This window comes from Lepidochelys kempii, chromosome 1 (assembly GCF_965140285.1).
Source record: "Lepidochelys kempii isolate rLepKem1 chromosome 1, rLepKem1.hap1, whole genome shotgun sequence".
NCBI lineage: Eukaryota > Metazoa > Chordata > Testudines > Cheloniidae > Lepidochelys > Lepidochelys kempii.
This window is the reverse complement of record NC_136380.1, coordinates 325053123-325074065: the sequence shown is the minus strand read 5'-3', so window position 1 is coordinate 325074065 and position 20943 is coordinate 325053123. Positions and strand designations below refer to the sequence as shown.

The 20943-nt window shown below is 40.7% G+C and overlaps 1 protein-coding gene across 4 annotated transcripts; it reads left to right on the top strand.

The window, feature by feature from the left end:
* The first annotated feature begins 1712 nt into the window (after positions 1 to 1712).
* Positions 1713 to 19913, top strand: CBLL1 (Cbl proto-oncogene like 1). 4 transcript variants are annotated; one of them, XM_073328448.2, is made up of 6 exons: positions 1713 to 1924; positions 7967 to 8134; positions 8513 to 8610; positions 8893 to 8976; positions 11606 to 11679; positions 14360 to 19913. In XM_073328448.2, the coding sequence occupies exons 1-6, from the start codon at positions 1912 to 1914 to the stop codon at positions 15399 to 15401; spliced, it is 1479 nt and encodes a 492-aa protein (XP_073184549.1). In that variant the 5' UTR covers positions 1713 to 1911; the 3' UTR covers positions 15402 to 19913. The 4 variants fall into 4 exon arrangements, with proteins under 4 accessions (XP_073184549.1, XP_073184548.1, XP_073184547.1 ...); XM_073328447.2 differs by having other exon boundaries at positions 1714 to 1924; positions 8510 to 8610; positions 14360 to 19912; XM_073328446.2 differs by lacking the exon at positions 1713 to 1924 and adding an exon at positions 1938 to 2527.
* Positions 19914 to 20943: the final 1030 nt, after the last annotated feature.

Below are 20943 nucleotides of genomic sequence, written 5' to 3'. Positions count from 1 at the left end.
TTTGGAAAAAAAAGCCAGGCCAATGCAATACAAGGAAAAATAGTCCAACACACATATACGGGTGGGATAAAAATGGGAAGTATAAATGCTGAAAGACACCAAGTTGTGAGGACCAGACAGCAAGTTCAGACATGAGTGCAATGTGGCAGAACAAAAAAAAAGCCATTAATTCTAAGTAGGGCTGTCAAACAATTAAAAAAAATAATTGTGGTTAATCACAAGCTTAAAAAATAGTTGCAATTAATTACAGTTTTAATTGCACGGTTAATAGAATTTAAATGTATTATAAATATTTTTGGATGTTTTTCTATATTTTCATAAATATTGATTTCAATTACAACAAAAAATACAAAGCATAGCACACTCAGTTTATATTATTTTTAATTACAAATATTTGCACTGTAAAAAAGAAACAAAAGGTAGTGCAATCTACAAGTCGAAGCATGAATGGACATACAAATGCTTAGCATATCTGGCACATATATACCTTGGAACATATATACCTACAACAGTGCCATGCTAGCGCCTGTCCTCACCTTCAGGTGACATAAATAAACGAGCAGCATTATCTCCTGTACATGTAAACAAACTTACTTGTCTCAGTGATTGGATGAACAAGAAATAGGACTGAGTGGACCTGTAGGCTCTGTATAGTTTTACATTGTTTTATTTTTGAGTACAGTTAGTTATATGGAAAAAATAATTCTACATTTGTAAGTTGCACTTTCACAAAAACCAGATTGCACTACAGTACTTGTAGGAGGTAAACTGAAAAATACTATTTATTTTGTTTCTCTTTTTTACAGTGAAAATATTTGTAATAAAAATATAGAGTGTACAGTGCTCACTTTGTATTTGATGTTGTAACTGAAAACATTTGAAAAGAAAGAAAACATACAAAATATTATAATAAATTTTAATTAGTATTCCCTTATTGTTGAATAGCGCAATTATTTTTGAGTTAATTTCTTTGGCGTTATCGCCTGAGTTAACTGTGATTAATTGACAGCCCTAATTCTAGGCTGCAGATGCGCCACATAGCTAGGCTTGCTGGTGACATTCCCTTAGGTGACTCCTGCAAAGGAAATATCTGTGTGTGTACACCAGAAAGATGCTGACAAGCCACAGTGAGGTCAGAGAAGAGCTACAGGCCCCCTCAGGCCGGGGCTTGGTTCGGAAAGCAGATGTGGAGCCTGGGGAAGCGCTGCCTGTGAGCCTCGGGGGGCATGTTGCTCACTCATCGCCAGGCCTGCAACCTTTGGTGTTTTCCACAGTGCGCCAGGTGCCGGAGCCGCGCGACGCGGGGAGACGCTCCTCGCTCAGTCAGAACCCAGAGCCCGCGTCTAGAGCGCGTAGCTGCGGACAAACGCTCGAAAGAGCCACTGGAGGGACCCCGAAAGGCTCGCGCCGCCCAAGGCCACTGCAAAGCACCCAGCCTGGCGGCACCGCCGCCTCCGCCCGCCCGCCCGGGGCTGGGGTTTGATGAGCTCCCAGGCGGCCGAGTCTCGCAGGGCGGGGCCCTTCTCAGACGCTCCGCGGGCTCTGGGAACAGAGCACCTCCGGCACCGCGGGCCGCAGCGGAGACAATTCTTGAGGGGACTCCAGCTCCCGGCATGCCCTGGGCCACGACAGGGCCATGAAGAGCCAATGTCCCGACTTTGTGGGGCCCGCAAAGCATGCTGGTAGCGACAGTCCCCGGCCCTGCGCAGTGCACCCTGGGAGCTGTAGCTTGCATAGGGCCTATTCGTTTTGCCCACCGAAGCGCGGCCCTCCGGCCCCTGGGCACGCGCGGCTCACTGCGGTTCTCCCTTGACCAGACCCCCCGCGGCATTGACAGCACCGCTTCCGCTTCCGTTGTCCAGGCGCTTCCGGCGTGGTGACTTCCGCTCCCACAGTGCCCCGCGCCGAATCATGGACCACAATGGTGAGGAGGGGAGAGGGAGGGAGCCGCATTTATACCCGGGCGGGCCTGCCCCGAGTCACTGCGCGGAGCGGCCCGGGCAGCCGGCCGCGGGGAGACCCCCCCCGGGAGCGGGCCTGGGGAGCGGCCTGGCGGCCGGGGCCTAGCGCGGCCTGGACCCCAGCGCCGCCGGCCCACAGTGTGGCGGGGAGGGGACTCGGCCGGGCCTCGCAGCCCCCGCGCCCCCGCCAGCCCGCACCCTGACAGCGGGCCCTGGTCCCTTCCGGTCCCTGCCGAGGAGCAGGCCCCGATCCCCATTGGCTTCCTTCGGCGGGGCCCCGAGCGGACGGGGAAGGCCGCTGTGACTGTCCGCCCGGGGGAGCAGGGAAGTGGGAGCAGCCGTAGGCTGTGTGCGGTCCCCTCCGCCATGCGCTGGGGTCGGGGGTACTACAGCAGCGTTCGCCCAGACGTCACTGCCCGAGCAATGGCTGAGGCTCGTCATTTCGAGCTGAAGGATGGGTCCACCTTGTACTGACTTAGCAAGGGACTCTGGTTCCTGGTGTGTAGTTGGCAGATTCGCAGGTGGCCGAGGACGGGAAACACCTGGCTGTATCTGCTACGCTAGAAGTATGTACTGGTTGTATAACGCGCTGCACTTTTTGTAGCTGGTTCTCGTCCATTGGCCTAAGAAGCAGGCAAACCAGTAGGGATTGCAGGCTAACATAAAGGTTGCAGGTTCAAATCTGCAGTATATTAATGCTGCTCCTTTGGCAGCATATTCCATGCCTTTTATTGGTTGTGTGGGCCTGAGAGGAGCATTTAAAAATCAAGGTTTTGTCTAGGTAGAAAAATCCTGAGATTTTTACAAAACTTGAGATTTATCATAGTGGCATTGCTTAAAACTTTATTTTCTTATTCTGCTTGCAGTATGCTATGTTGATGTTCTCAAAGTTTCTGGCATAGAAATACCAGAATTGAACACTGTTCTTTACCTGGTTGCTGCAAATCGTCCCTGGATGCACACCTTTTGTTACTGCTATGTATATATAGCATGGGTTTGGGGATTACTTTGAATGTAGTCTAGAGTTCATCACTAAGGCTACGATTTAGTCACAGGTATTTTTAGTAAAAGTCATGGACAAGTCACAGGCAATAATGAAAAAGTCATCACCAGTGACCTATCAGTAACTTTTACTAAAAATATTGTTAACTAAATCTTACCTGCTGGGGTGGAGGGGAGGTGCTCCAACAGATGCTGCTGCTTCTGGGGATGGGGGGCAGCCCAGGGCCCTGCTGATGTTGCTGCTCCCCGGGAAGGTGTGGGGGGGGCCCCACCCCTCCAGGCCATAGGGTAGCCCTACTGCTGCCCCTCTGGGATTGCTGCTCTGGCACAGCACCCGGGATCAGTTGCCTGGGGTTGCTGGATTAGAGGCCACTGCGGGTCAGCTGCTGCAGCTGCGGAAGTCGTGGAGGTCCTGGAAAGTCACAGAATCTGTGACCTCCATGAAAGATTCACAGACTTATTCATCACGTACAGAAACAAGTGACTAAATAAGAAGCTACAATTCTATTAATTAACTGACAATTAATTAAAATGTGTTAGAATACAACTGAAAATTTAAATTTATAAAAACTCAAAAGCATAAGATTTCTCTTACATGAATTTGAGTGAGCTTTAGTAGTTTTTATTTGGGTCAGAACTGTGACAAGCGACTCAGACATTCATAGAGATGTGTTAATTTGTGGTGTGACTCCATTGACTTCTGAAGTCAATGTGGATTTACATCAGATGAATGTGACCCATAGAATTTAAGAGATAGAAAAGACTTATTAGATCAGTCAGTCTACTTCCTGGAAGTCACTACAGGTTTTTTCCTTACTGTAATTTTTTCAGTGTTTTATCCAGTCTAGTTTTAAATCCTCCAAGTGTTGGGGCTGTCACCTTTTCCCTAGTAATCTCTCTTAGGAAGTTGTTTTTCTAATATTTGGTCTATAGTTATTTTTGCTGTGCAATATTATTTGTGTAGTTAGCACAGTTAGTGCACATGGGGTAAATTGCCCAATAAATAACCAGAAGAGTTCTGTTGCCCAGAAGAGTTTCCTGTGTAAAAGCACGTGCAGGTACAGAGTAGGGGTACGTTTGCTCTTTTTATCCAGAATACTGTATTTCTCACACCAGATGGGTTTTCAGATGGAGGGAACTTAACTTACAGTGTCATCCCATTACTCTTGATTATAAATACATTCTCTACCATTCTAAGAGTTCTTACTTTTTCTCCTGATTTAGCCATACTGATACCTACTTGATTCTTTTATCCTTCTCTCAGAAAAATACCTCATTCAATCACTCAAGCCCTATAATCGTCTTTGTTAATCTTCTCAGAAGGTTCTGATCTTGAAGTACCAGAACGGAACTTTCTGTTGTAGGTATCTGCGCTGGCAATGAGATGGACTGGATTGCCTAAAACAGTGGTTCTCAAACTTTTGTACTGGTGACCCCTTTCACATAGCAAGCCTCTGAGTGTGACCCCCCCCCCATAAATTAAAAACATGTATTTATATATTTAACACCATTATAAATGCTGGAGGCAAAGCGGGGCTTGGGGTGGAGGCTGACAGCTTGCAGCCTCCCACATAATAACCTCATGACTCCCCTGAGGGGTCCCGACCCCCAGTTTGAGAACCCCTGGCCTAAAACGTATATCTGATCTCTATATTCCATGTGTGCAGACACATCAGTGTTCTGCAGACAGGGGCTATCCGCTTTTTTGCAGTGCCTCAGTATGCAATTCAGAATTGTTCCCCCTGTTGACCTCTGCTCTGAAATTGCAGTGTTCCTTTAAGTTGGCTGCCCAGGAATGCATGTGAGCATCATCATACATTTTATTATAAACGGAGTCATAATTTCCCAATATGAGGAACATCCACAAGCTTGATATATTGTCTGTGTGATGCACCAGTCCCGACTGCCTCTGTGTGTGTGTCGTTACTGCTTTGTACTCCTCCATATATTTTCTCAGATTGTAAACTGCTTGGGCAGGGACTGTCTTTTTCTTTGTTTGTACAGCACCTAGCACAGTGGGGTTCAGATCCATCACTAGGGTTCATAGGTGCTACAGTAATACCATTGCATAATATTTTCATGTAATGAGGGCCCTGTTTATTGCCTAGACATTGTCCTTGCCCATTGTCTTGGGAATTGACATGTGTCAGGGTGTCTCTTGCCTCCCTTGCACTGGAGTTTTAAGATTAAAACTGCTCTTAAGAGGGGTTTGTGTGTGTGTGTGTGTGTGTGTGAAGGCCAAGACTATAACAGGGTTCACAAAAGAACTAGATAAGTTCATGGAGGATAGGTCCATCAATGGCTATTAGCCAGGATGGGTAGGGATGATGTCCCTAGCCTCTGTTTGCCAGAAGGTGGGAATGGGCGATGGGATGGAAAACTTCATGATTACCTGTTCTGTTCATTCCCTCTGGGGCACCTGGCAATGGCCACTGTCGGAAGACAGGATACTGGGCTAGATGGACCTTTGGTCTGACCCAGTAAAGCCATTCTTATGTGTGTAGGGGGATTAGCCTTTGATTTTACATAAATATGTTATCAGATGTGCTGGTAAAGCCTTATTAATTCTCTGTTTGCTATATTTGGTCACTGATGTTCCAGTGATGTGTTAAATAAGATGTTGTAGATTCCAAGGCCAAAAGGGATCACTCTGATGCTCAAGTCTGACCTCCTTTATAGCCCAGGCCATAGAACTTCCCCAAAATAATTCTTAGGTCATATCTTTTAGTAAAATATCCCATCTTCATTTAGAAATGGTCAGTGATGGAGAATACACCGTGACTGTAGTGAATTATTCCCATGGTTAATTACCCTCACTCAAAAAAGTATGCCTTATTTCCAGTCTGGATTTGTCTAGCTCAGTGGTCTCCAACCTTTTTATGCCCAAGATCACTTTTTGAATTTAAGGGCAACCCAGGATCTGCCCCGCCCCTTCCCCCAAGGCCTGACCCCACTCACTCCCCCCCCCCAGGTCCCTGGGAGAGGGGGACAGCACATGACTCTGCGTGCTGCCCCTCTCTGCAAGCACTGCCCCCTCAGCTCCCATTGACCACAGGTTCCCGGCCAATGGGAGCTGCAGGAGCAGTGTTTGCAGGCAGGAGCAGCACGTGGAGGGAGACCCCCCCCCCGGCGCTGCGGGGTGCACTGGCCACTTCTGGGCCTAGCGTGAGGCCTGGGCAGTCAGGGAGCCTGTCTTAGCGGCAGCCCTGCTGTGCTGCCGGAGATCTTCTGGGATTGACCAGTCAGTCTAACTTCATCTTCTACCTGTTGGATTGTGTTATATCATTCCTGCTAGAATGAAGAGCCCATTATTAAATATTTTTTCTATGTAGACTGTAATCAACTCATCCCATAACCTTCTCTTTGTTATACTAAATCAGTGGTTCTCAAACTTTTGTACTAGTGACCCCTTTCACATAGCTAGCCCCTTATAAATTAAGAACACTTTTTTTTTATATATTTAATACCATTATAAATGCTGGCGGCAAAGTGGGGTTTGGGGTGGAGGCTGACAGCTTGTGACTCCCCCATGTAGTAATCTTGTGACCCCCTGAGGGGTCCTGACCCCCAGTTTGAGAACCCGTGTACTAAATAGATGAGCTCTCTGTGTCTGTCACTGTAAGGCATGTTTTCTGATCCTTTAATCGTTCTCATGGCTGTTCTCTGAACCCTCTCCATTTTATCAACATCCTTCTTGAATTGTGGGCACTAGAAATGGACACAGTATTCCAGCAGCAGTTTAACCAGCACTAAGTACACTGAGGTAAAACAGCCTCCTACTCAAGATTCCCCTGTTTATGCATCCCAGGATTACATTAGTTCTTTTGGTCACAGCATCACATTGGGAGCTCACATTCAGCTGATTATCCACTATAACCTCCAAATCTTTTTCAGTCACTACTTCCCAGGATAGAGTTCCCCATTCTGTAAGTATGGCCTACTTTTTTTGTTCCTAGGTGTATACATTTACCTTTAGCGTATTAAAACACACATTGTTTGCTTGTGCCCAGATTACCAAGCAATCCAGATTGCTCTGAATCTGTGAACTACCCTCTTTATTGATTACCATTCCCCCAATTTTTGTGTCATCTGCAAACTTTATCAGAGATGATTTTATTTTCTTTCAGGTCATTGATAAAAATGTTAAATAGCATAGGGCCAAAAGCTGATCTCTGTGGGACCCTACTAGAAACATACTTGCTTAGTGGCGATTTTCCCATTTACAGTTACATTTTGAGGCCTATCAGTTTTAATCCATTTAACATTTACTATGTCAATTTTATATTGGTCTAGATTTTAATGAAAATATCATGTGATACCAAGTGAAATGCTTTACAGAAGTCTAACTATATTACATCAACACTATTACCTTTATTAACCAAACTTGTAATCTCATAAATAAAAGATATCAAGTTAGTTTGATAAGATCTATTTTCTGGAAATGGTTGTTGATTTGCGTTAATAATAGTACCCTTCTTTATTAATTGAGCCCCATCTCAGCTGTTCCATTATTTTGCCCAAGATCATAAATGGAATATGTTTGTCTTTTGGTTTCCCTTGTAAACAGTATATACGAAACCGTTCCTGAGGGAAGATCCGTGTTCATTAGTTGTACAGTGTTTATTCCAAGGAGCCCTAATCATGAATTAGGGTACTTCTGTGCAAGATGCTGTACAAACACACAATAAAAAGACAGTCTGCCCCAAAGAAGTTACAGTTTGAGAAAGAGAGAGACTGATTCACTCCAAAACTGATTTCATTATAAATGTCATATTACTGCATAATTTCATTTATGACCAATACTGTTGGCATGACCTGACAGTTTGAAGGTACCATGTGAGCAATAGATTAAGATTTTTTTCAAACAAGTAAATGAAGGCTTAAACTAGCTTTAATAAAATCAGTGTTTTCCTTAAAATGTCTCTGCTAATATCTAATCCTTTCAGAAACTAACGTATAAAATAACTGGAAAATGACAGTAAACATATTTTTCTCTTATATAGACAATGATTTGCAAGGCACTAATAGTTCTGGATCGTTGGGTGGTCTTGATGTTCGCAGACGAATCCCTATAAAGCTCATCTCCAAACAGCCCAACAAAACCAAACCTGCACCACGCGCTCCAAGAATTATGAACAGGATGCCTTCAAAGGCACAGGCTGGTGATGAAGGTAAACTAATTTAAATAGTTTAATGCTATAGAAGGAAAGGGTATTAATTTATTATTATTTATATTGCAGTGGTGCTCGGGGGCCATACTCAGTATTGGAGAACTAATATGTTAGATGCCGTCCAAACTTATAAGAATACAGGTTAGAGGCCTCTAGGTGCTTCTGCAATATAAAAAAATAAATGGTCTCTGTCTTCAGAGTGTAGCACTACTTCTGTTACTTTTCCTTGCGGAATGGAATTAAGGCAGGCTGCAGACATTGGAAATGCTGTAGCATTTCTTGATGATTGTAATGTAGAATGGCATGTGTTTTTAATAGCAACTTGGGTCAATTAGAAAAATTGTTTTTTTTCTTCCCCCCTCCCATTCCCCCCAGAAGAATTTGATTATAATGAAGAGGAGCGGTATGAGTGCAAAGGAGCGGACATGTTTGGGAATCCAAGAAGATTCCATGGACACATATTTTGGGACTTTAAGGTACACTCATGAATGCAATAGTTCTGATGATACTATACGTTAAATTTGAAATCCTTAGGACGTAAGCTAATTCTTAATATTCTCAGAGTGCAGAGCATCCTACTTATCTTTAGAGAAATCAAATAAAAAATAAGTGCTACCACTGCTTTCTGAAACTATATTCTGTGCTGTGTTCTCAGATTGTATGTAGTTCTCTGTTCCTTATTAAATATTTATGAACTTTCAAGCATATTGGTAATACCCTAACGAAATAAGGAGCCCTAATGAATGCTATTTTGACAGATAAACTTGCTGGGAGAAAAGGATGATACCCCAGTCCATTTCTGTGACAAGTGTGGATTGCCTATCAAATTGTATGGGCGCATGGTGAGTAGAGCTGTATTGATAGAAAAGCTACCCTGCTGTGAACTAACATGAAGTCTATACCTGTTCTTGGAAAAGTGCTCTGTGCTCCCATTGGCATATGGGTAGTTAGCTAGTGCAAGTGTAACGTCATACAAAACAGCTACTTAACTTTTTTTTTTTTTTTTTAAAATAGGAGTCACAGCTTCCCACTAAGTAGAATTATTGTAAAGTTAGGCCCTGATCCTGCATTGAGATGCACATAGATGCATACCTATCCCATGCAGAGCTCATTGACTTCAGGCTCTGCATGAGCAAAAGGGTATATACCAATGCGTCTCAGTATAAAATCAAGGCCTTAATTTGTACAAGAACTCCAAGCTGTTCTTGTTGCAGATATCTTCTGCTGATGTCTCCTTGCTTGGTTAAGGGATAAAATCGCTTTGGAAGAGTGGCTGACATGGTGCTTGATCCTGCTGCCATTGTAGTCCATTTAAAAATATCTATTGACTTCAGTGGAAGCATAATAGGCATAATAAGCATAATTATTTAAGCTCAGTACCAATGTGGACAGAAGAACAAATGGATATAAACTGGCCACTAGGAAATTTAGACTAGAAATTAGACGAAGGTTTTTAATCATCAGAGGAGTGACGTTTTGGAATAGCCTTCCAAGGAAAGCAGTGGGGGCAAAAGATCTATCTGGCTTTAAGATTAAACTCGATAAGTTTATGGAGGAGATGGTATGATGGGATAACATGGTTTTGGTAATTAAATATTCATGGTAAATAGGCCCAATGGCCTGTGATGGGCTATTAGATGGGGTGAGATCTGAGTTACCCAGGAAAGAATTTTCTGTAGTATCTGGCTGATCAATCTTGCCCATATGCTCAGGGTTTAGCTGATCGCCATATTTGGGGTCGGGAAGGAATTTTCCTCCAGGGCAGATTGGAAGAGGCCCTGGAGGTTTTTCGCCTTCCTCTGTAGCATGGGGCACGGGTCACTTGCTGGAGGATTCTCTGCTCCTTGAAGTCTTTAAACTACGATTTGAGGACTTTGATATCACAGATATAGGTGTGAGTTGTTTTTTTTTGTAGGAGTGGTGGGTGAAATTCTGTGGCCTGCGTTGTGCAGGAGGTCAGACTAGATGATCATAATGGTCCCTTCTGACCTAAATATCTATGAATAGGCCCATTTAGCCTTAAAGCAACTTATTTTTTTAAGCTAAGCATTGTATATTACTTGATGACTTTAACTGAGTTAGTAAATACTAGATGTTACTCATTTCTGTGCTCCTTTAAAGCAGTGATATAACAGAATGCAAAGAATAAAGTTAAAATATTGACTAAAAGTTAATAGATGCTGAGGGATTTAACTTTGGCTTAATTTTTTAAAAATTAGCATTGCATTTTGAGTCACTAACCTTTATAGTCCTAATTCAGGCCAACCAACCTTTATTATTAAGATGCTTAGGGGAGCATTTTTATTTATTTATTTTATAGACCGTGAAGACATTTGTGGTGTTAAGTTGTAATCTTTCCTTTTACTCACTTGCTCCTTGTAGCATCTGGGGTGTGCTGAAAAGCATTTCAGGAATGTAGTTTGATTCATTAGGTCTTGCCTACACAATGGTTATGACCAAGTCAGGAGGAATTGTTACACCAGTTTGGCCGTTGACCATTTAAAAGTTGTTTTGCAGACTGGTCCTATGTCTCTGTAATGGGGTTTGTAATATAAGTGGATTGTCCAGAGTTTTAACTTGCCTGTGACGACGTTAAAAACACACCTACACTACATCGTGGAACCATGTTTTTACTAGTTTGGGAAGAACAATGTGGTAACTTGATTCCTTGAGTCACTTATAGTTGTAGTAGAGATGCCAAGGCTCAGATATGCCAGTTAAGAACTTTACAGGCTGCACTATGAATCCAGTTCTGCTGTGTAGTCTCTTCCTTATTTTAAAGCCTGGGTGAATACCAGTCTATTTGGAGAACTGTACCAATTAGCGAGACATGGACCTTAGGCACTGGCCGTCAAAGCCACTGTGTCCTGTTCAGTTGTGCCTTCGCTGACCTGTCACAGAACTTGAACTATTCCAACTGCCAGGATGGAAATTTTCAACTTGATTTGGAGAAGTGCAAGCTCCATCCAAGTTAATGTGTGCACAGTTACATGGGAGACTGGCAGAAGCAGAGCACTGAGTCCTGCTAAAAGAACTGTGATTAGCAAGGGGGAGCCTAGAATACCAGTTGCTAAACCATGAAGTACCGGTACTGGTGTTACTAAGTCCCCATAGCAGGGACAGCTGAAATATATGGCTGTAGTTTCCATAAACAGCCTTGCCTCGCTGCCATAGGAAGAGCTCGTGGTGCATTCTTTGCATTTTCTTTTTAATGGAATGTACCTTATTCAAGCTATTTTTGAAAATGTCCCATCAAAGGTACTGCATACTTTGTTACGTATAGGTGTATCTTGTCCATTTCCCAGCATGCATTTCAGACAACTTAAATATAAGAATTTTATTTTCAAGAAGATACACACTGAGAAAGCATGTTCGTGAGGGAGGAATGTATCAAAACTTATTTAATTTTTCAAAAATACATTCTATAAATGACATAATGGTTTAATGAAGCGATTGTTTGTGTGTCTCTAGATACCTTGCAAGCATGTTTTCTGCTATGACTGTGCTATATTACATGAGAAGAAGGGCGACAAGATGTGCCCAGGGTAAGTTCACTAGTGATTGCTTATTAAAAAGGGAGAATATACTGGAATAATTTAAACTGCTTATTTTCACATATGTCTTAATTTTTGTTTGTTGAAAAAACAGCTCAGTAGGAAGAAGCAAAGAATGCTTTTGCTGTACCAGAGGGGTTGTAGTTGACACTACATTGTCATCCAGATATTGAGAGATTCAGTTTAACTGTTGATGTTTAAATTAGGGCTGTCAAGCAGTTAAAAAAAATAAACGATTAAAAAGATAATTGCGATTAATCACACAATTTAAAAAAAACCCAAACATTTATTTAAATATATTTGAAAATGTAGAAAACACAAAAATATTGATTTCAGTTACAACCCAGAATACAAAGTGTACAGTGCTCACTTTATATTATTATTTTTAATTACAAATACACTGGCCCCTCACTAGAACGCGGGGTTCGGGATCCATGCGCGGTACCGTGTTAATGAGGGGACCGCGTTACCATGGATCCCAATTTAAATATTTAAATTTGGGATCCACCACCACAACCGTGCTATATGGGAATCCGCGCTCTAGCTATGCATGCTCTAGCGAGAGTCCGCTGTATTTGCACTGTAAAAAAGAAAAGATAGTATTTTTCAGTTCACCTTATACAAGTACAGTAGTGTAATCTCTTTATCATGAAAGTTGAACTTACCAAGGTAGAATTATGTACAAAAAATAACTTCATTTTTTTTTTAAAAAAGTAAAACTTTAGAGCCTACAAGTCCACTCAGTCCTACTTCTTGTTCAGCCAATTGCTCAGACAAACAAGTTTGTTTACATTTGCAGGAGATAGTGCTGCCTGCTTCTTGTTTACAATATCGCCTGAAAGTGAGAACAAGCATTCACATGACACTGTTGTAGCCGACCACAAGATATTTATGTGCTAGATAAATTTTAAGATTCATATGTCCCTTCATGCTTCAGCCACCATTCCAGAAGACATGCGTCCATGCTGATAATGGGTTCTGCTCAATAACCATCCAGAGCAGGGCAGACCAAAGCAAGTTCATTTTCATCCTCGGAGTCAGATGCCACCAGGAGAAGGTTGATTTTCTTTTTTGGTGGTTTGGGTTCTGTGGTTTCTGCATTGGAGTGTTGCTCTTTTAAAACTTCTGAAAGTATGCTCTACACCTAGTACCTCTCAGATTCTGGAAGGCTCTTCAGATTCTTAAACCTTGGGTCGAGTGATTTAGCTGTCTTTAGAAATCTCACATTGGTATCTTCTTTGCGTTTTGTCAAATCTGCAGTGAAAGTGTTCTTCAAACAAACAGCATGTGCTGGGTTATCATCCGAGACTGCTATAACATGAAATATATGGCAGAATGCGGGTAAAACGGAGTAGGAGACATACAATTCTTCCCCCAAAGAGTTCAGTCACAAATTTAATTAATGCATTATTTTTTTAACAAGCGTCATCAGCACGGAAGCATATCCTCTGGAATGGCATGAAGGGGCATATTAATGTTTAGCATAAATGGCATTTAAACACTTTGCAATGCCAGCTACAAAAGTGCAGTGCGAACGCCTGTTCTCACTTTCAGGTAACGTTGTAAATAAGAAGCGGGCAGCATTATCTCCCGTAAATGTAAACAAATTGTTTGTCTTAGTGATTGACTGAACAAGAAGTAGGACTGAGTGGACTTGTAGGCTCTAAAGTCTTACATTCTTTTGGTTTTGAGTGTAGTTATGTAACAAAAAAAAAAATCTACATTTGTAAGTTGTACGTACACGATGAAGAGATTGCACTACAGTACTTGTATTTTTAAATTCACCTCATACTACACCGGACCCTCGCTAGAACGCGGGTTTTGGGATCCATTCGTGGTACTGTGTTAACACGGGGACCACATTAAAATGAATTGCAATTAAAGTAATTAAATTTGGGATCCATGGCCACGACCGTGTTATATGTGAATTCGCGCTATATAGACGCGCATTCTAGTGAGGGTCCAGTATATTTCTTTTGTTTGCCATTTTTACAGTGCTAATATTTTGTAATATAAAGTGAGTACTGTTAACTTTGTATACTGTTGTAACTGAAATAATATATTTGAAAATGTAGAAAAACATCCAAAAATATTTAATAATTTTAAATTGATATTCTATTGTTTAACTTAAAAACATTAATAGCAATTAAAAATATTGTGACTAATTGCAGTTTTAATCGCACTGTTAATCACGTGAGTTAACTGATTAATCGACAGCCCTAGTTTAAATGGTAAATAGAAGATATTTAAAATAAGTAGTTGACATATTTGTGTTCAGTCTTGCCGTTATTACCTGCAATAGCGTAAATGACAGTTCACTAGTAGTTAAGGCTCACTTACTAATTGTATACCCTCATCTCAAGAACCCCTTCTCTTTTGTGCTTTTTGACACATCTTAGAATATGATACAGATTATGGGACGTCAGTTCTAAATGTCTCCTCAGGAAATGTTGATGTACTTTGTAGCTGTGCTTCTATAGGAGAATGTCTGTCTAATTTTGAAATATTGTAATTTAATTTGAATTAAGGAAATACAAGCTTTTTGTGTTGCGTTGGCACTAAAAAATGTTACTTCTAATATGTAGAATTGTGGAATGATCATTTAGCCTAAATATTTCTAGATTCACAGCTGTTGGTGATGATAATAAACTGATCTTTTTTTCTAATTTAGCTGTAATGATCCCGTGCAGCGAATTGAGCAATGTGTGCGAGGGTCTCTCTTCATGTGTAGCATTGTTCAAGGGTGCAAGAGAACATATTTGTCTCAGAGAGACTTACAAGCTCACATCAACCATCGTCATATGAGAGCTGGAAAACCTGTTACCCGTCCTCCACTTGAACCTGTTCATCCTCCTATTGCCCCACCTCCTGCTGAAATTCCTGAGCGTTTCATAATGCCACCTGATAAGCATCATATGAGCCATATCCCACCAAAGCAGCACCTCATGATGCCGCCACCTCCTTTACAGCATGTGCAGCACGAGCATTATAACCAACCACATGAGGACATTCGTGCACCCCCTTCAGAGATGTCAATGGCTCCACCACCACCTCGCTCGGTCAGTCAGGATACTTTTCGTATTTCCACGAGAAAACACAGCAATTTAATAACTGTCCCTATTCAGGATGATTCAAATTCAGGTGCTCGAGAACCACCTCCACCAGCCCCAGCACCTGCTCATCATCATCCTGAATATCAGGGTCAACCAGTGGTATCCCATCCTCATCATATTATGCCTCCACAGCAACATTATGCACCACCCCCGCCACCACCACCACCAATAAGCCATCCAATGCAACATCCTCCCCAGGGAGCAGGTACTCCTCATATGGTTTATAGCCAAGCTCCACCACCACCGATGACCTCTGCTCCACCACCAATAACCCCTCCCCCTGGACACATAATTGCCCAAATGCCACCATATATGAATCACCCTCCTCCAGGACCTCCCCCTCCTCAACATGGTGGCCCACCTGTAAATGTAAATGCACCCCCTCCCCATCACTATAATCCTAACTCTTTGCCGCAGTTCAGTGAAGATCAAGGAACTCTCAGCCCTCCTTTTACACAGCCTGGGGGAATGAGTCCGGGGATGTGGCCCGCTCCAAGAGGGCCTCCTCCACCCCCAAGAATGCAAGGTCCACCTTCTCAAGCCCCACTTCCTGGACCACATCACCCAGATCAAACCAGATATAGACCATACTACCAATGATATTAACAATAATTTGAACTGAGTATGCTATGGGAAGGATAAACTATATACAGCAGCCTTTTAATGAATCTGTTTTTGGGGTCTCTCTTTTTTTTTTTTTTTTTTCCCTCCTTTTCCCCCCTTCCCCTTTCAAAGAAATACAATGGTTGTGACTAACACACTCTGGGGACTAGACTCTTGATTGATTTTTATACCTCGACCGTAGGACTCTGACTTCAAATATACTGTAGTGCTAAGATAAGTGGCTCAGTAGATAACAGCTACATTTTTAACAAACTGTGTCCCTAGTGAGGTTAAAGTCTCTGAGAGATGGTTATTTGTAATATTATTTCCTGAAAAATTGAACACCCATTGTACCACTCTATTGTTTTTGTTAAATCCAATGTTTAGTTTTACTTGTGATACTTTTTTGTTAACCTGTGTACAATAATTAAATTTAAATATGGTTGTAAAAATGCTGGGTTTTTATGTGAATTTGAGCACAGACACAATTTCTGAAAAAACATTTCATGTTTTGACACTAATACTTTTCCATATGGCATTATAATATAATGTTCGGTGTAAGAGACGTTCAAGTTTTCCTTAGCAGTAACATTGTAGTAAAGTCTGACGATCCAAGTTTCAGGAGCTGTAAATCTGAAGTGCAGAATCTTGCATTTCACACAGATTTTTAAATTTTGAGGCAACTTTGGGCGCACAGGGTGAATGGTACATGAAAGACACAGTTTTGGTGATAACATGAAGCCATGTTGTCTTAACATTTTAAAATCTTCTTTTCTTAGCTCACTTCTTGTTTGGAAAATTCTGGTTAACTTGAGATCTCATACACTCCCTACTGGTGTTGAATTCATGTCTTGTGCATTTACTCAATGGATGTTTTCACATAAAAGGTACCATGTATTGACTCACCACGTTCCTGATATGAAGGAATATGATTTTTTGGGACTTGTTTTTTGCTTTTTCTATATAAATGGTAATGTAGAGTAGGAGTATTCTACTTTGATAACCTGGAGTTAGGGATCTGACATCTCTTATGCAGATTAAAAATACATGTGTATAAATCATGTCAAATTTTTTTGCCAGATTTGATGACATGGCTAATGGTTTACAGGATTTAATAATATGTTTTAACCATGGTCTTAAGTAGATTTGATACTGTCGGGTCCCTTTGGGCCCCAAATTTAGGTTTTTGTAAAACTATTTTTTTTTTTTTTAATCCATTGAAAACAGGTGTAAGAAATAAATATCCTATTTAACACTAGTTGTGTTAGTGCAGGAGAGCCAGAGAATCCAACTGTTTACACTGCTCTCATTGTCCAAGCAGAGTGCTCACTTTTTACATTGCAGCCAACATTAGTGTTGAAAAATCAACATTTAAAAAAAAACCAAAACTTTTAAAAATTAAGGGGGTTTAGAGATAACTAATCTATTTTTGACCTAGGTGTCTAGTCTCACATTGTTTTAGAGGCACGATGTAGGAAACCATCTGCTTGTTAGAATTTTCTCAAAGGCTTAATTTATTTACTTCCGTAAGTTCTGTTTTTGCCTCTAACCTAATATAAGTTGTTCGCATTGAGCCTGTCAGAGCACCTTTTGGCAGAACATTCCAGACTTTCTAATGTTGCATATAAAATGAATGTTGTCTGGCCGTCACGTCAAGGACTCTGTTAGGCTTGTGTTCTGTTCCTGAATCTGCCATTGATGTGCTGGGTGATGTTGGGACCTGAGTTAGGACCTGAGTTTTGAATTTAGGTGCATGCAAACTCCATAAATGGGTGTGAAAATCAAATACTTATTTTGCACAAATAGCTATTATGTGTCGGATTGTCCCATTGCCTGTGCGGTTGTAATGTGACTGACTTAAAAAAAAAATCAGGCTTCTTTGCCTTGGTTTCCCTATCTGCAAAATAGGAATAATACCCACCATTGTTAAACTATGGCAGAGACCAATCCAATACACAGGATTTCTGCAACTTTTATTATATTGCTTTTAGGGGTGACAAGTTCATTCTGAGAAACACTGAAGAGGAAGTACTTGCATGTGTTTTGCATTACTTGGCTATTTACAAATGTAGCAATACAGGAAACTATTTCTCTGTTCTCTGGTGCATACTTCAGGTCCTTCCAAAGGACAAATTCAGCAACGTTTGTATCTAGTTCAAGTACAGCCTTTCTAGATTTACTTATATCCATGGGTAAATTCTAAATTCATGGGTTATGTCTGGTTTTGTGCTAATTCTCAAGTAAGTTTCGCTGTCTTTTTCTCTTTGGACACATCTTGGTGGCAGAATAGGTACAATTTCCCGTCAGAAGAAGAGCGATGGAGTATAAGCTCAAATAAGTATCTAATGCATGGGAAATATGATTTGAACTTCTAAGTTTCTAAATGTATTACATTGTCAGGAACAATGTACTATGCAAGACTTGTGTTCATTTTCATTTGATTTCTATGTCAGATTAGGATATTAAAGTGTGTTATGAATTGCATTTCCATTTTGGCAGATTTAGTTCTATGAGTTAAAACAATTCTTGCTCAGTTGGTATTAATCATCTCTGTCTAGTAATGATACACTGATAACTGATTTTGCAGGTAAATTATATACACATTGTGCTTTTAGGCTATTTTGTCTATAGCAAAATTGAAGTTGAAATAATGCATTAGCTTTTATTATTATTGGGAACAATAAATGAAAATCGTGAGGTTTAATGCTCCAATTTTATTCTTAAAATAATAAGTTAGTCACTAAAACACAGTTTTGGAAATTGTGACTTGAATCTTACTACCTCCCCAAAACTCATGGGTATTAATTTTGAATTTAGTTTTTTGTTTTTATGCTAATAGCATCAACCAGGATTGGAGCCCAGTTTTGCTAAGCACTTTCAGACTCAGTATCAGGCAGTCCTTGACCAGAAGACTTTACAATCTAAAAATATTCTTTGGTATGTCACTTTCACACCACATTACTACATATCACTCTTTGGGATGTAAGATCAGTCAAGATGGCTTTAAGGGTTGAGTGATGGTCTTGTGGGTAATGTCTGGAGTGAGACTCTAAAGATCTGGGCTCAATTCCTGGCTCTGCCACTAACTTCTTGTGTGACATTTAGTTATACTATTGATTACAAAGCCAGAAGGGTCCATTGTGATCTTCTAGAGTGACCTTGGGCAAGTCACTTAATCTCTCCATGCCTCAGCTCCCCATCTGTTAAATGGGGATAATAATTCCTTGGTCTGTTTAGGCTGAAATTCAGAAAAGCACTTAAGAATATTCTTAAAGTTGTGTGTGCTTAAGTGTTTTCCTGAATAGGGATGCTTTTCTGAATCAGAATCTTAGATTGCAAACTTTTTGGGCAAGGATTATCTGTTACTATGTGTGTTTACAGTGGCAACTCCAAAGTAGGCCTGATCTTGGTGGAGGCCTCTAGGTACTAATGTAATAAAAAACCCAAAATAATCAGCAGCAGCAACATATATTTGCATAATTTAATTTTTCAGTTTAAAGTGCAGTTCTGTTTTGAAAAATCTAACAATTCTCTTTAGATTCCTAATCTCCATCACTGTCATATTTCTCGTGTAGTTTCAAGTTTGTCTCTCTGACTCCCAAGTCCAATCTGCTCAATTTACAAATAGGAAGATGTTTTCTCCCTTTCTGCTTGCCCTGCAAATTTAGCCTGGAACTTGAAAGTCAAGCTGGGTCTTTTCAAGCATAAACATCACCATTTTCAGCTGCAGGGGCTTAGTAAACAATTTGTTTGATATGGGAACTGTAATAGAATGCACTTGACTCTCTCCTACCTTTGTTAACTCTGCAGTGCTAGTGGGAATGATTGGTAATGAATATTTTATTTTGATCTGGAAAGCAGCAATGACTGAATATACAAAGGCAGTGAGGCAATAGGAGGGTTTGAGTAAAAAGTTTATATTTTTAGGTAGTCACTCTTCAGATTAGAACCACAACTCTATAATTTAGGTGGGGGAAGTGTGATTTAGTGTATTTAAGTGTTTCAAAGTGTGTTTTAGACATTCTTGATTGGGCTGTTTTTTTATCCATCAATAAAAATCTGCGCTAGATCATAGAATTAACTATTCAAAAATATTTCAAAACTAGCCTTCATCTTAGAGCTGGGTGAGTCCCAAGGCAATGCTCTCACCAAACTAATAATAAAATCACTTTTACTATTACTAGTGACTCCATGTATGCATGCACTTAGCATTTAAAGACAGCATGAGCAAGAAATGGGTAACAGCCCATTTTGGGAGGGCACAGGAGTAGGGAGGGGAGCAATAAGACTTGTGGCGAAGTGTGCTCTGTGTGGGAAAGGAAAACTCCTATCTAGATTTAAGATGAGGATAGGGAACAGACTATATAATCATAGATTCTAAAGCCAGAAGGAATCATAGTGACCATCTGGTCTGACCACTTGCATAACACAGGCCATAGAACTTCCCTGAATTATTTCCTAGAGCAGGTCTCTTTAAAAAAAAAAAAAAAATAAATAAAAAATCCAGCCTTGATTTAAAAATTGCCAGTGATGGAGAATTCATCTCAACTCTTAGTAAATTGTTCCAATGGGTAATTAACCTCACTGTTAAAAATGTGTGCCTTATTTCCAGTCTGAATTTTTCTAGCTTCAGCTTCCAGCCATTGGATCTTGTTAGACTTCTGTCTGATAGACTGAAAGGCCTTCTAGTATAAAATTGTTGTTCCTCATTTGTAGGTAAAGATATCAGAGACTATGATCAAGTCATCTCTTAACTTTTTCTTGAAGCTAGATAGATATTTGTTCCTGGAGTCTGTCATTATAAGGCATGCTTTCTAATCTTTTAGTCATTCTTATGGCTCTAATCTGAACCACAAATTCAAATCTGTTCAAATTTATCAACATCCTTCTTTAGATGGGGACACAGTACTTCAGTAGTGGTCACACCAGTGCAAGACACAAAAGGTAATATAACATCCCTACTCCTGCTCAAGATTCCCTGGTTTATATATTCAAGGAATGCATTAGCTCTTTTGTCCACAGCACCACAAGCTTACCAAGTGATTCATATTGCTCTGTATCAGTGACCTGTCCTCTTCATTATTTACCACTCCTGCAACCTGAGTCATTAGCAAACTTTATCAGTGATGATTGTTAATGGTTTTTTCTGGGTCACTGATAAACATGTCATAAATATAAAGGGAAGGGTAACCACCATTCTGTATATGGTGCTATAAAATCCCTCCTGGCCAGAGGCAAAACCCATTCACCTGTAAAGGGTTAAGAAGCTAAGGTAATCTCGCTGACTCCTGATCCAAATGACCAATGAGAGGACAAGATACTTTCAAATCTGGAGGGGGGAGGGGAATAAAGGTTTTTTTTCTCTCTGTGATGCTTTTGTCGGGAACAGATCAGGAAGGCAGCCTCAGAACTTCTGTTAAGTTAGTAAGTAATCTAGCTAGAAATGCATTAGATTTCCTTTTGTTTTAATGGCTGGTAAAATAAGCTGTGCTGGATGGAATGTATATTCCTGTTTTTGTGTCTTTGTAATTTAAGCTTT